Below are 14,918 nucleotides of genomic sequence, written 5' to 3'. Positions count from 1 at the left end.
CTTCACAAAATGCATCAATAGCAAATAGTGTCAGTGGATTATGAAAAGCGTGGAACTCTAGAAAGCAGGAAAATAGATTTTTTAAAGATCTTAGTTTCGTGGCACATGCATGAAACATGGTGAATAGTGTTGAGCATTAGGCTATTAAGTCGATTCATATTCCCCTGGACAACCAAAATTAACCAGGAGCTGCCAATCAAATCCACTGAATATTAGTAGACATGCTCTAGATATCACTGAAGCCATAGCATTCCAGCTGGCAGAAAATTTAGGGGGAAGATAATAGGGTAGTACTAAACTGAGGAATGGAATGCTGCACAGTTAAATAGGAGAGGTCTCTGCCGAAAACTAAGCCAGTACTATGCAGGGCAACAAAGGCCTGCCCCAGGTCTAGTACTCATACCAGAGGGAAAAGAGCAGGCTTAAACTTTGCTTGCAAAGGGTACAGCAGCAGAGGGTAGAATAGTAAGGATTTGGAAAAATCTATAATGTAGAGAAAGCTAGCATCTGAAGTTCAGTGTACAGAATGCAAATTACCATTACTTTTTGCACAAACTTGTAGTGCATTAAGAAAATGCAATGGATTGTAAAGAAAATTAGCACCAAATAATTTTCCTGATCTGGAATTACTGCCAACAGCAGACTTGAAAGAACAGTTGCTGAAATACAATGCCGGGATGTGTCCCAAGTATGAGAATCCAGAGGTTGTCAAACTCTGCAGGGCCTTCAAGCTACACATTTGTGTGGTTTGAAAAAAACACACAAGGTAAAAATTAGCTTTCCTTCTGGCTCTTTCCAGGAGCCAAACAGAAGTGTGTGTACAATGAAGGAAAGATTATGACCAGACACTACAGGAGCAATAGCTATAAAATGGATTAGCTATGGAGAACATTACAAAGGAATCATCCTGAAGAGCAGAAAGTGAAGTGGCATGAAGCAGACTATCAGGACTACTCCATGGATGTCAGTGCTTCAGAGAGGGTTACAGACCCGTGAAAACTGCCACTAGCATGGGTGGTTAAATTCAGAGCCTTCAAGAGAGCAAGAGCTAGAAGAAAATGAGGAAAGACAGGAATGCAGATTTGAAATGCACTTGAGATGGCAGACTGGCTTGTTGGCAGACATTAGTAAGCCTGTCTAAAGGATGGTTGGTCAAGTGCAGGCCCAGATCAGATACCTTCCTATACTGGACATGAGGAACAGGCTTCCTGTTAGCACAAGGATACATCAGAAATCCCAAGGTAGCAATGGTGTAAAAGAATGAAGGGTGATTACTTAAGCTTCATATGTCATGAGGACAAACAGCTGAGGTCATGCCAAAATTTCCTCAGTCTAGACTTCCTTGTGATGAAGTAAACTTGCTCTCACTCCAGTAAGCAGCAACTCTGCTCTTGTCTGAGGGGAATGTAGGGAATGTATATTATCCCAGTAATGCCTATAGGACAACTTGATCAGTGAAGGCTTTAGTGAAATGGATCCAAAACCTCCAGCACAGTTCCCCAAACATTCAGAACCCAGCTGTCCTGGGCAATTGCTATCCAACCAAAGGCAAAATGATTCATCATGCTACAGCCAATGTTTGATCGTTAGAATTGCTGCTGGCTGCCTTGGAAGCAGACGTTCAACTTTGTAGGTAGGCCCAGGGAAAAAAAAAATCACCACCACTAAAACTGCCTCATTTCATTCAATGAAATTACCCAATGAGCTAATTAGTTTCAATTAAAATTCTTCAATCGCAACCTTACTTTGCTCACTTGGATTCCAACTGCTCTTTTAAAGTCTCCTTAACATCCCACTCCATTTAGAGATGCACATTCTCAGAGGTTTTAAAAATCCAGTTTTCCAGCATTAAATACTGTGCAGGACTTTCATCACTGAAACAGAACATGTCAGAACAGAACATGAAGTCCTACTGTTTTCCCCAGATAAAAAATTTGCATCAGGAGGCCAAGGCATTTACATTTGAAAGTTCACACCAACTAGTACAATAACTTCTAATTTATCAAAGAAAGATGTAAAAAATGCACATATGCCTTCTGTGCTTTAATAGCTGTGAGCTGCAAGTCTCCGTGGATGCCCTGACAAACTATCCATTACAGGACACAAAGGTTTCATCTAAACTCTGGCACAAAATTTAATACAGGAAATTCCAGTATTCCTTAATCACATGGCATCACCCCAATAAAGCACTTTCCAAAATAAAATGTAGCCATCCTGTTCTGCCATAAGACATTTAGTGACTTCACTTGTATTCATAACATGAATTCTTGTCCTTTTGTTGCAATGCTTTGTAGTAGCCTGAGTAAACAGTTATTTTCACACACTACTCAAGATCTTAGATTCTATGTGGTATAAGAAAATCCTCATATGGCAGTTAGAAACTGCACAAAGTGGTTACAGCTTATGAGCTTCCACAATATCAAAAAGGCTTCTTTTTCTATTTTAAAACTAAATAAGCAGAATGGTAATGTATGTTGGTCAAAAAAGCTACAGCAAATCAAGTGGGAGCTCTCAAATTTTTGGCCTGTAGGGGGCATACTCTAGCCAAAAGAGCAAATCTACAAATCAGCAGCAAACTACCATACATACTTTACAACACTTGGGGGATGCATGTATTCAACAGAACATTTAACAGATTTGTAAACAAACAGCCTCATCACACCAGTGTTGCTCAAAGCACAAATCAAAATAGCTACTTTGTAAACTAAATACCAGTCCGTTATAGTTAACATCTCTAGGAGTAACCTAAACTAGAATGCTTTTCCATACCTGAATAAAGCATTTGGAGGGGAAAGATTTAAGCCCTTAGTAAAAATATTTATCCAAATCGAAATTTGGACACAAGTCACTACTAGAGCAGTCAAGCTTTAACATATACCTAAGTGAAATGCTGTCAGATTCCACCACATATTTACATACCAGGAAGAAATTACAAGCCAGGGACTGGTGGTAGTATGTACATTGTGAGGCAGAAAAAGGACAGCAGAACTGAAACTAAAGTAGCTACAATCACAGAGAAGGTCAAACAATATGTTTGTTCAAATGTGCAGGAAAGGAGAAGAATCTGAACAGTTGGAAGGTACAGAAGACAGAAAACTACTACATCCAGAGTGCATGAGAGAAGACCTGCGACAGCCAGGCATTACCACTGAAGGTATGAGATTCAAGAAAGATGGTGACAGTTGATGCAACACCATGACCAGATAGAAAATAGAAAATAGGAAATAGGGGTTAACCCCCCCCCCCCCCAAACAGGAGCAGTTGCTGGCAACCACCATGATGCCTTTAAGATCCATGCTACTCCCAGCACATCGAAATCTGGGGGGGAAAGGAGGAGCAGGTAGACTGCAATGGACAGAATGAATGGGGGGGGGGACGACGACTACCTTTTCCTATAGGTTCAAAAGTATTGCGCGCTTTCAATCTTGTATGAGAAAATGAATGGATGTTGCAACAGCATTATAGGAGTATCATGACTGAAACTAATAAAACAGAAAACCGTTCAGTCATTTCATTTTTGAAGAGTGGGATGGAAGAATTAAATCTCACTATAAGCAATTTCTTGATTAACTTCAAAATCATGGTGTCAAAAATTTCTTAGACCTCACAAAGAAATAAGATTTGATGAATTGCCTGCTTTGTCACCAAGATTAAGCCTGCTGATAAGGGAGGTGTAGTAGTAATGGACACACTTTGGTGTTATAAGTATATAACTTAATTCTTTAATATGAAAATATGAAAAAATAGACTAATACTGTTTCCAAAGCAAAGTGTTACAATTTTCATGCAAGGTGATGGCTTGTGAATGAACTGTTTCAATTGCTCAAGCCGCTTGCCCCATGAATTCATGGGCTTCCAAGTACTCAAGATCAGTTGAACCATACTATGAAGCCCAGTGTCTGCAAGAGGTTGGCTAAATAAACCACTGTTCCTTTTCATGAAGTTAATACTAAAGGTGAAAACTAAGGGGTGTAGTAAAAACTACTAAACAGTTTAAATGGAGTACAATTCATGAACAAATTTTATGGAGACTGGACAAAACATTAAAAAGGAATTTTCAAATGCAGAGATTAGTTTGATTTACATTGTTATCCAAAATTACAATATTAAATAATTTTGCTTGCTAGAAAAGTGTATCCCATGGTGCCACCAATAGCTATGCAAATTTAATCCGTAATTGGGAATCAACTTTTTTTTTTTTTTTAAAGGGACATGCCTGGGTTGATATGCCACTATTCCAGATTTGAGGACATTTAACATGGTAGCACTACATAAGTAAATCAGGACATCCACACCACCTGCCCCCCTCCACTTATCTCTAGGACAGCAAGTCATCACTACCCTCTCAAAGAAAAAATACAGCCTCCATGAAACCAGATAACATCCCAGGCTGCATCCTACATGAACTCAGGCAGGAACTTGCAGCACCATTAGGCACCTTATTTAACCAAAGCCTGAATACCAGCTTCACCCCAGCCAAGTTGAGGAAAGCCACTGTCATTCCTTTGTACAAAGGTGGAGCATCCACCGATCCAGGAAGTTGTAGACTTAGCCTAACTAGCCTGATTTGCAAGGCCATGGAGTGGATTATGAACTCAAGGACAGTGAACCTCCACTCGATCCCACACAGTCTGGTTTCTTCAAGGGGATGTCATTCTTGTCAAATCTGACCTATTACGAGACAGTCACCAAAGCCATGGACGAGGGGAAGACTGCACACAGCCTACCTTGACATGGCTGAAGCCTTCGATACTATTACCCACTAGGGTATAAACTCTCTCAAATAGGCATCAATCCAGGTTAGCAGATGGGTAGCAAATTGGCTAATCAATAAAATCCACCTAGTCCAAACTGGGGAAACCACCTCATGCAGTAGACCCGTAATGAACTGTACTCCAGGGATTGGTCTTGGGGCCTCTGTTTGGCATACACATTTGAGGTGCAGGCCAAAATCAGTAGGCTATGGCTGACTAAGTATACAGATGACTGCAAAAAGTCCCAAAGTAATGTGGGCATCCTCCAAGAGGATATCACCCAAATGACTTCTGCCAGAAACATGGCCTCAAAATGAATGCCAAAAAATGCATCAATCAACTTTGGGGAGAGTGACCACCACAAAATTAATCACATTAACAAGGTCCTCAGCAAGCAGTCAGTCATAAGGGACTTGGGCATCCAGGTTGATAAACTGACTTTTGACCACCATATTGCCTTCACTGTATGGGAAAGCTTTCTACATGGCCCATTAGGAAGGTTCTCATCCAGGGACAAGGTCATTAACATCCCTGTATTCTTCCCTTACAAGACCCATTATTCAGTACAACACTCCTTTTGTCATGTACCTCAAAAAAGCACATGCAACAGCTGGAGAGACCAGAGAGGTTCCTCAACAGGAGAATACAGGGCCTCAAACATCTACCCTATACAGACTAAAAGCCCTGTCCCTCTACTCAGTCTCATACAGACACCACAGAGGTGACCCTCTGTCTGGCATACAAAGCAAACTCAGACCCTACCTTGATGGGACTTGCTGCATATCTGCAAGTCGAGCTCCACTCGAGTAAGCCACACGTGCGACCTCAACAGGATTTGGTGGGACAGATTTGTGTTGCAGAGACTCCCCCTTCTGTGGAATAGACTCCTTGTCCACATCAAGCAGATCTCATTAACCCTTTAAGTGCAACCTGGATAACTGGATAGGAACAGAAAATACACTCCTGGGATTCCACCTGTGTCCCTTGTTGGACAGGGGCATCAGGTACAGACTTGTCAGAACATGGACTAAACTCTTAGCTAGGCTTGTAAGGGCCTCAGGGCCAATAGCCTAGTAACTTCCTATGATGTAATGAAAGTCATTAAAAGCAGTTTTCAGTTATAAAGATACCACCAGCAGTTACAGCTCATTATTCAGGACGACAATATACCTTTTTGGATTTGAATGTTTAGCCGAACAGCCAGTGAATTTTGTAAAAATGAATCTCTATATTGAGTTAATTTACAGAAGTACTGTAAAAGCTCAGAGCTCAGATACAAGCGTCTAGGATGTCTAATACTAAACAATGACTTATTTAACTGAGCAAGAGGTAGACAATACTGTGGTATTACTATGCTGCAACATGTAATCCACAAATTTTAATGAAAGTGGTGCATGAAAAAAATTGATAAGCGTTTTAAAAGTTCTGATACCCTGGAAATATTAATTTTACGCGATAAAGAAATAGGTTCATATGTGTGTACTGGGTAATGGCCCTGGAGTCTTTTCAAGCCTAGCCCAAAGGATTACCCTGGGATCGTTCCACCAGTTAGTTCCCTGTGCCTCTATCAAGTACAGCCAATGGAGTGATCCCGGGGTGAATTTTTTTTTTTTTTTTTAAACTCCCCATCCACTCAAGATTTCTCTTGAAGAGGGCCAGTGAGGTGCTCTGCTTGACATGTATGGTAAGTCTATTCATTGCATGGGCAGTCTCTGGGTTAGGAACCTGTCCCTCCAGCATGTTCTTGATTGTGGTAATGAGGTTGAGGTCTCTGGAGCATGTGGTGAAGAAGGCTTGGGATTTCTTTAGATGTAGCATTTCTAACAGAGCTGGGTCAGACATGGCTTTTGCAAGTCAAGCAGAGATCACCTCTAAGTAAGCAATATGAGAGTTTAGCTGGAGTTTGAGTCTGTCCATATAGGACAAGTGTTTAAGGCCTAGGATCCTCTCTGTCAGGTACTTGTGGCCTCACCAGTTGAAGGTGTCTAGTGAGGTACATGCCAAGTGGGGCATTGTACTCTGACTGGCCTAATGAGGGAAGAGTAGAGGGAGACCACCGACTTCTTCCTGGATGCAAAACCCTTGGTAATGAGATGTGCCACACAGGATTTCTGACCACAGTGGCAACAAGGCGGTCAAAAGAGAGGTTGCTGTCAACCTGTGTTCTCAGATCTCTCATCATGCCTTCTGTGTTCAGTGGGCTACCATCAATGTGGTAATTCAAGGGAACCAGGTTTTTCCCCCAAGGGGTATGACTACATTTTAAGGCCATGGTTCTGACACCAGTCATTGATGTCATGGAGGCCTTTCTGTAGGATGCCAACATCACTTGGGGAGTTAATAGCAACTCCCAACTTGCAATAGTCTGAACTTTGTCAGCCAGAGTCCCTTCGTGTTGGCCTTTACTTCACCGAAGTAGATACCAAACCAGAGAGGAACCAGGACCAACCTCTGTGGGACTCCACTCATGACTGGTCGGCAGTCTGACCAGGAGTCAGCTTTCACACTGGGTTCTGAGCGCCAGTTTGCAACCCACCTAGTGATATAGGGGTTGATGCCTAGCTTAGTGAGCTTTTCTACGATTCCTGAGTGAGTAAGGGTATCAAAGGCCTTGGCCAGATCAAGGTAGGCTGTATGAACTACCTTGCCTTCATCCACAGCTCTGGTGGCTGACGTCAACCAAGTTGAGCAGGCATGATCTACCCTTCACAAAACCAAACTGTGTAGGATCACTTGTCTGGAGATTCCCTATATCCTTGTTTATTAGGTCCATGACGAAGTATTCCATAGCTTTGCATATCAGACTCAGGCTAATTGGTTGATAATTCCTGGGGTCTGTAGTCACTCTTCCTTTGTGGAGAGGTAGGACTGTAGCAGTGTGCCATTCGATAGGGACAAAGCCTGAGGTGAGGCTGTTGACTGAACAGGGCCACACAGGTGAGGTGCCAGTTCACTCTGTAGTTCATGTAGAAGACAGCCAGGGATATTGTCAGGTCCCATAGAAGCTGTATTCTTGGCCTTGGACAGTGCGCCTGGCAATCTACTGGTATTGTGCTTGGTCCTTTTGGGGGGAGGGGGAGAGAAGAGGGGTAAAGTTAGCACTGAATCTGCCAGCCAGTATATTGGCAATATGTTGGCTCTGTATAGGAGGTACCATTGTGCAGTAGCTCAATGCAAATCTGGGTATTGCCGTGGAGCTTCTTTACATAACTATTATGCAACTCTGTTTTCATAGTTGGCTTTAGAGGATTTGATGAGGGATCTCAACCTTTTGTTGAGGCTAAGGGAGTTTTTCCAGTCTTGGAACTTATTCCGCATCACTTTCCTCCTCCTATTATAGAGATTATGGCAAGCAGCCACCAGATTTGCCTTTTTTTTTTTTTTTTTTTTTTTGAGGAGAGCATCTTAGTTCTATTGGGTATGGAGAGATCCATGCATTTGTGTACGTGTTCGTACAGTACACATTGGTGTATGATTAGACAGTCATGCAACTATTTTCCATTTGCATGGGTGCCGAGAAGTTGGCCACCTCTGTTTTTAGAAGCCCAAAGTTAGCTTTGGAGAAGTTTTTCATGGTGGTTACCTTTGTGGGGGGTGGGAGGGATGTGGATTTCCAAGGTGATTAGTTTGTCTGATCTAACCAGGGAGGAGTTGACTACTGGTGTAGAGCAACAGTCACCCATGTTAGTAATGACCAGGTCAAGGATGTTGCTACCTTCTAGTGGGGGTATGAACGTGCTGGTCCAGAGCACTGGAATTAATGAATTCCAGAAAGCACTGGGCAAGTATTGGTACACGAGTAGTTTTCACAGTTAATGAAGCAGTAGTTGAAGTCGCCCAGTATGTGTTAGGTTGGACACAAATTTTCTCCAGGGTGCTTAGGAACGTGGAGTGCAAGACTTGTGACATGGTTGGGGACCTATAGCAGGCTACATCCTGAAATCACTGTCTTACCCAGTGTTTAGCTGCACCTAAAGTATCTCAGATGTGTTATGTTGGGCTACCAGTCTGGAGGTGTGCACATCCTTTATGAATATGGAAACACACCCACCTTTGGAGATTTGGTCCAAGTTCTAGGGCTGAAAGGTGTGGAATGAGTTATAGCCTGGTAGTGCAGGGGTGCTTTCTGCTGCCTTGAACCGGGTTCTCTGTTACAGCACAAATGTCGATGCTCTCCATTTTAAGGAGTGCTTTGAGCAAGTGCATTTTGAGATTAGACTTCTAGCACTGAGCAGCATGACTCTCCGACTGAATTTGTCTGTAGCTGTTACGGTGGTAATTTGGTCTTTGGAATACTGCCTAAAAAAGGCACTATAGAGGTGGCAAGAGCCTTGGCCAGTATCAGGAAGCCCAGGGGTGACAGATGTAGGCCATCTCTGGCCAAGCATTGAGGTCCGTCAATCATGTCATCCCAGACAGATACTGGCTCCCCTTAGAATAACATCAGAAACTTAACCAATTGTTGAAATAAATCATTTTCTGCTTGTACTGTGGTATTCTGGGTGATTGTAGGATGCTGCTCAGGGCTGGGGTCATACCTGCCTGGGCTACATAATCCAAGAGCTCCATGTCTCATGTTGTCCAGGGAGGTACATCTCAGGTCATTCACACCTACATGTATGGTGTGTACAATGACAGCGTCATATTTGTACCTGTTGAGGGACCAGAGTGTGCGTGTGTGTGTGCGCGCGCATTATGTGGCAGATCCTGGTACCCAACAGGCAGCTGTTACTTTCTCCTTATTCAACCTAGTGAGTGGGACATCAGTGTGCCTCTCTATTGAGACAATGACTATAGTGTGCTGATCATGCTGTTTTGCCTTAGGGGCTTTGGTTGAGTGGCGCACTGTTTAGGAAAGTTGTCTGGTCATTAGTGTTGTGGTTGTCGGGTGCATCTCTGCCTTAGAGGTCTTTGCTGTCTGCGCAGATTTTTGAGAGCCTCCACGAATGTGGGTGTGCGGTTTGTGTTTTTATGTGACGGCAGTGCTGGTGTGTGTTCTGGAGGGCTATGTTCCATGTGGTGTGGTGCAAGTGTTGACCTTCTCTTGACCAGCTATTCCAGTCTTGGCTGGAGAGAGTGCAGCCTCCAAACAGTGGATAAGTGACATAGTTGTGAGAAGACTAAACTTTAAAGAATTAAGAAGCCTATGCAATAGGACTATCAAAGGGGTTAAATGGTGAGGAACTAGTCATGCAATTGAACATACACAAGTGATTTTGTGCTGCCTGTTACAAAGACTTTCTGAAATAGCCATATTTTATAGGAAAAATACAAGACAAAACATGAGAATTTACATGACAGCAAAAAATTAGATGCAAAAAATGCTTTGGATAAGCATGCCTAACTGCAGCATTATGCAGAGGTTTGTGCTTTTGGTGCTTAAGTGAGAGGCATTGCTAGCCAAGGAAAAACTGAAAATGCTGAATATAGATCACAAAACTGAATGCAGGTGGCTATATGGCATTAAACTTGCACACAAAACATACCAGACCACGACTTGGAGCTATGAAGCACTGACTACCTTATAAGGCTATGGATGGAATCTAATAGTAATGTTTGTGTTTTAACTTCCAAGTGCCTTGAGTGGGAAAATCCTAATGTTTTGCATTTAATATAGTTGCCTGCAGTCTTGTGTCTGTATAAATGTATTACTTCATTTAAACCACAGTTGTATCAGTCTAAAGTCCAAACATCTGGATTCAAAAGAAAGTCAGCAGTCAGTATTGGACCATCTTAGCTGAACAGCAGCACACAAGTCATAGCACCTCTCAGCTATTAAGATTTTTGCCTCATTTTTGGTCTTATTTGTGGTTTTCTGGCAAATCACTGGGGACTGAAGTCACTAAATGACATACATTTGAGTTTGACTTAATGTGCTTCTGAAAATGCATGACAACACAAATCCTGTTATTCTAGCAACTCCAAGTTTAAAACAGTAATATTTAAAATCCCTCCCTATTTCTGGGCCTTTGTTTCCCCATTAGTTTAAGTTTGTCCAGATTTGTGTCAAGAGGTTGAGGTGTCATTTGGGAAATGGCTTGGTTAGTAAATTACAAAATGGTAAAGTTTTGCCACTTAAAGCAAATCAGAAGAGAAGCTAGGTGTCCTCAATCCCTTACTGTTTTCTAGAGAAATAGTAAATACAAATGCTGTGGATGAAGTTCCTTAATTTAGGATGTAGTGAAATGCAGAGCTTCCAAGAATCAATATTTTCCAGTGATGGTAATCACAGCGGGGTTGGGTACACATTTAGTAGGAAGAAATGAAATACACAAACTGAGGCATGCAAGCATTTGAAACCTTCATATCTCCCCAGTCAAGTAAACAAGGACCGTTACAAACTGGAAAGTTTTCCCTTCATGGAGAATTACCTCTGATTACTATGTAGTAACCAAGGGCATGGCAAAACTCCCACCAGAAATTCATCCAGTTAAACAGGGGACTAAACAGCTTTGTGTGAGAAGTGAAGCAAACATCTGCCAGGTCAAGTTCTTGCTAATCTGAAGCAAACAAAAGATGCAAGAGATGAAATTCCAACAGTGAGGCAAACCAATTTTATTTTGATGTCCACCATAAAACACCAAGTTCTAAATTTCCTTTAAACAAAAAAGTTTGACCAAGCTGCAAATAGAGTTTAAAGATGAATGCACTGACCTGTAGGATGGTTCTGCCATTCCTGGTGGGAAGAACAAAACTTCATTCTCATACCTCACAGTGTTGCTCGTAAACTAGTAAGATGGAAAAAGTCGGCATAGTTATCAATATGCAGCTACTGCATTTTCTGTTTAACTTTAAACATTTGCAGCTCTTAACCAAACATGGCATAAAACAGCACTATTAAATATTTCGTTCATGCGCACTATTACAAAAAGATAAGTAATCTCCATAATACAGCACATGCAATCTATTCTAAGCTCTGCAAAACTCAGCCACCACACACCCAGTTTATTCCTTTACAGTCGTAAGGGTGCAAGCAACCACCTGTTGTACAGATTGTTCAAGATATTTTAAATACAGTTTTGACCAAAATATGTTGTATGAAAATCCCATCATGGAGAAGAGCTGTAATCCCTGCACCTTTCCACCATCAATAATGCAATTGCACTTCCGGTGGAAAGCAAAGCCCTTTACAGTGAACAAAGTGCAGTCTTGACCAGGAGAGCATTTTGCAACAGTATGTCATCGCTCATGTTCAAATTCATGGAGTAAAATATTCAGAACTGGTGGTTTGCAAAAGTGAAGTTAACATACAGCAGTATTCTTGTGTGAAGCACTTCTACACTAATAGTACAATGATATTCCTACACTATGCCCAGATAACCCAAGATCTTACCTTTCTTGCTGTTCCACAGGCATTTACGTTAAATATAAATACTGCAGCAGATCCGTTAGACTCCAGGGGGCTGCAGCTTTCATCCAACAAAGCTAGTTTACTAGCATCTGTATTCAGGATTCCAGACATTTTCATCACAGTTGCTTTTACTGTTCCATTTGGAAAACAATCTGCAAAGAAAAATCAATTAGCTCTTGCACTTAATTATCCACTCTTGCACCCCAAATAGGATGGCATCTGCAGCTTTCAGTTTCTGCAAAAGCTACATTCTTAAAATCATTCTTGACACAAGGCAAACCATCACATACCAACTTTAAGGGTGCTGGACTTGCTATAATAATTTATAAATGCCATTCCTGTATTTCCTGCAAAATAAGCTACTCAGAGGAGTGTGAACACTAAGGGTTAAATTGGTACATTTGGATAAAGTGAATGTTCAAATTTATAAACAAAGGCACTAGCCATTTTGGTGCTATTGTGCCTGGATGTGCCTGTTACAGTCTACTTCAAGGAGGGTGGACACCTAGTCCAATCCTCCACAATCAAAGCCCTTCAATTTCAATAAGGATGTTCAATTTTCTCCAAGAATCAGTCTTAACCGCAGAGTGCTACTGCTGCATGAAACAACCCAGCTACTGCCATTGCCATCTAGTATAGCAAAATAATTTCCCTGGCACTACTGTAAAATGCGCCAGTAAGAAACAGCTACCAGTATGCAATGCTCAAGTCTTGGCATTGTAAGGCAAGCACAGAAATGGAAAATGTACTGTAAATTACTATATTGCAAGTCAATGCATAAGCTACACATGCTGAAGACCACCTCCCCCACCCCAAAACAAAAAACACCCATGCAGTAGGCCAAGATCACCCAATAACTAAACCTACTTGGAGGTCATGTTGGCTAAGGGGAAATTGAATTTCCTAGGAGAGGATTTTGAGAAGTGGTAATTTATACTGGTGAACAGTTTTGCTGAACCCACTTTCTTCCATCTTAACAGCTAGTGGTTACTAAACTATGCATTGTTTGTGTAGAACATGTGGAAGGATTATAAAAAGCTGCAAATCATTAAAGATGAATACTTCCATACATGACATTGCATTGGCAGTTTTCCCCATAACCAAGTTTCTTGTACCCAACTTAGGCATCACACTATCCTCCCTTAAATTCCACTGACCTACTCTTCCAAAAAAATACCTTTACGACTGCCTCCTAATTTCTCCATCTTTTCAGGCTCCATACTTAAATGCCTCAGTCTGAGGTCTCACCAGGGCTCAGACAGTACACATTATACATACTGTAAAAAAAAAAAAAAAAAGTCTTGAAATGCAATCTGTACTTTATTTTACTTGCCACATGCCACTGGCAAGGATACTTTTAACTTAAACCCTTATGTCATTCATCACAGACTCCTAAAAGCCAAACTTGCATCTCACTGAAGGGGGTCCCCTTTCATTTAAAGTTTATATCAAACCCCTTTTTTGGGAGCATACATATTTTGGCCTATGCTACCATCCAGAGTTCAGTTATACTCTTACATATGACTCTTGGTCTAGAGTTGTAAATGGTGGATCCTGCCAAAGCAATTGAAAGTACAGTTGTGCAAGTTACACTAAACCATAACAGTAGATGCTGAAATTCCTCATGGGGGAGCACAATTTACAAAACTAGGTCCGATATTCTAAACACTACAGTAGCCCATACCTCAACTGTGCAGAATTCCTTGGTGTTTACCGGTTGAGGGCAAAATAATGGGGTGCCATGAACTCCCAAGTGGGCTCTATTTGAGATTTACACACACACCTATATATATGTGCACATGCACACGTATACACACACGCGCAGACGTCCACACACACGCGCAGACGTCCACACACACGCGCAGACGTCCACACACGCAGACGTCCACACACGCAGACGTCCACACGCAGCGCGAGCGTCTACACACAGCGCGAGCGTCCACACGCAGGCGCGTCCACACACACGCAGACGTCCACACACACGCACACACCGCGCGAGCGTCCACACCGCGCCAGGCGTCCACACCGCGGCGTCCACACACCGCATGAGTCCTACACACGCACACATATCTACACAGATATATATCTGCATACACGCACACATGTATATCTATACACACACATCCATACACACATCTACACACATCTATACACATATATATCTATACACACGCACATATATCTACACAGATATATATCTACATACACACGCACACATCTACACACACAGATGTATATCTACACACACGCACACGTGTATATCTATACACAAACATATATCCACACACACCTATACCCACACATCTACACACATCTACACACACACACCTACACACACATCTATACACATCTATACACACACCAACACACATACACCTATACACTCACACCTATACACATATCTATACACACACACACACACATCTACAAACACACCTATACACACACCCATCTATACATACCCATCTCCACACACCTACACACACACCCACCCATCTACACACACATCTATACATCTACACACACATCTATACACACACCTACACACACACACCTATACAAACATCTCCACACACCTACACACATCTACACACACATCTACACACACCCCTACACACCTACACACATCTATACATCTAAACACACCTACACACACCTCTATACACACATCTACACACACACACCTATATACACACATTATATATATATATATATATATATATATATACATATATATATATATATATATATATATACACATATATATATATATATACACATATATATATATATATACACATATGTATATATAT

General features: G+C 41.7%; 2 protein-coding genes across 2 annotated transcripts in view; both read right to left on the bottom strand.

The window, feature by feature from the left end:
* The window catches only part of LOC122799591 (sialomucin core protein 24-like), a 1,278,225-nt gene that overhangs the window by 284,089 nt on the left and 979,218 nt on the right, over positions 1-14,918 (bottom strand). The gene's annotated exons all lie outside the window — the stretch shown is intronic.
* Positions 1-14,918, bottom strand: part of LOC122796430 — a 228,204-nt gene that overhangs the window by 124,584 nt on the left and 88,702 nt on the right. Inside the window, exons 15-16 of the mRNA XM_044064895.1 lie at positions 12,088-12,257; positions 11,409-11,482 (exon numbers count right to left, since the gene is read on the bottom strand). Coding sequence (XP_043920830.1) covers positions 11,409-11,482; positions 12,088-12,257 — 244 coding nt within the window. The remainder of the gene's footprint in view (positions 1-11,408; positions 11,483-12,087; positions 12,258-14,918) is intronic.

This window comes from Protopterus annectens, chromosome 1.part0 (assembly GCF_019279795.1).
Source record: "Protopterus annectens isolate FY-2018-M chromosome 1.part0, PAN1.0, whole genome shotgun sequence".
Lineage (NCBI taxonomy): Eukaryota > Metazoa > Chordata > Ceratodontiformes > Protopteridae > Protopterus > Protopterus annectens.
Note: the sequence above shows the minus strand (reverse complement) of the source record. Positions and strands in the feature narration are given on the sequence as shown.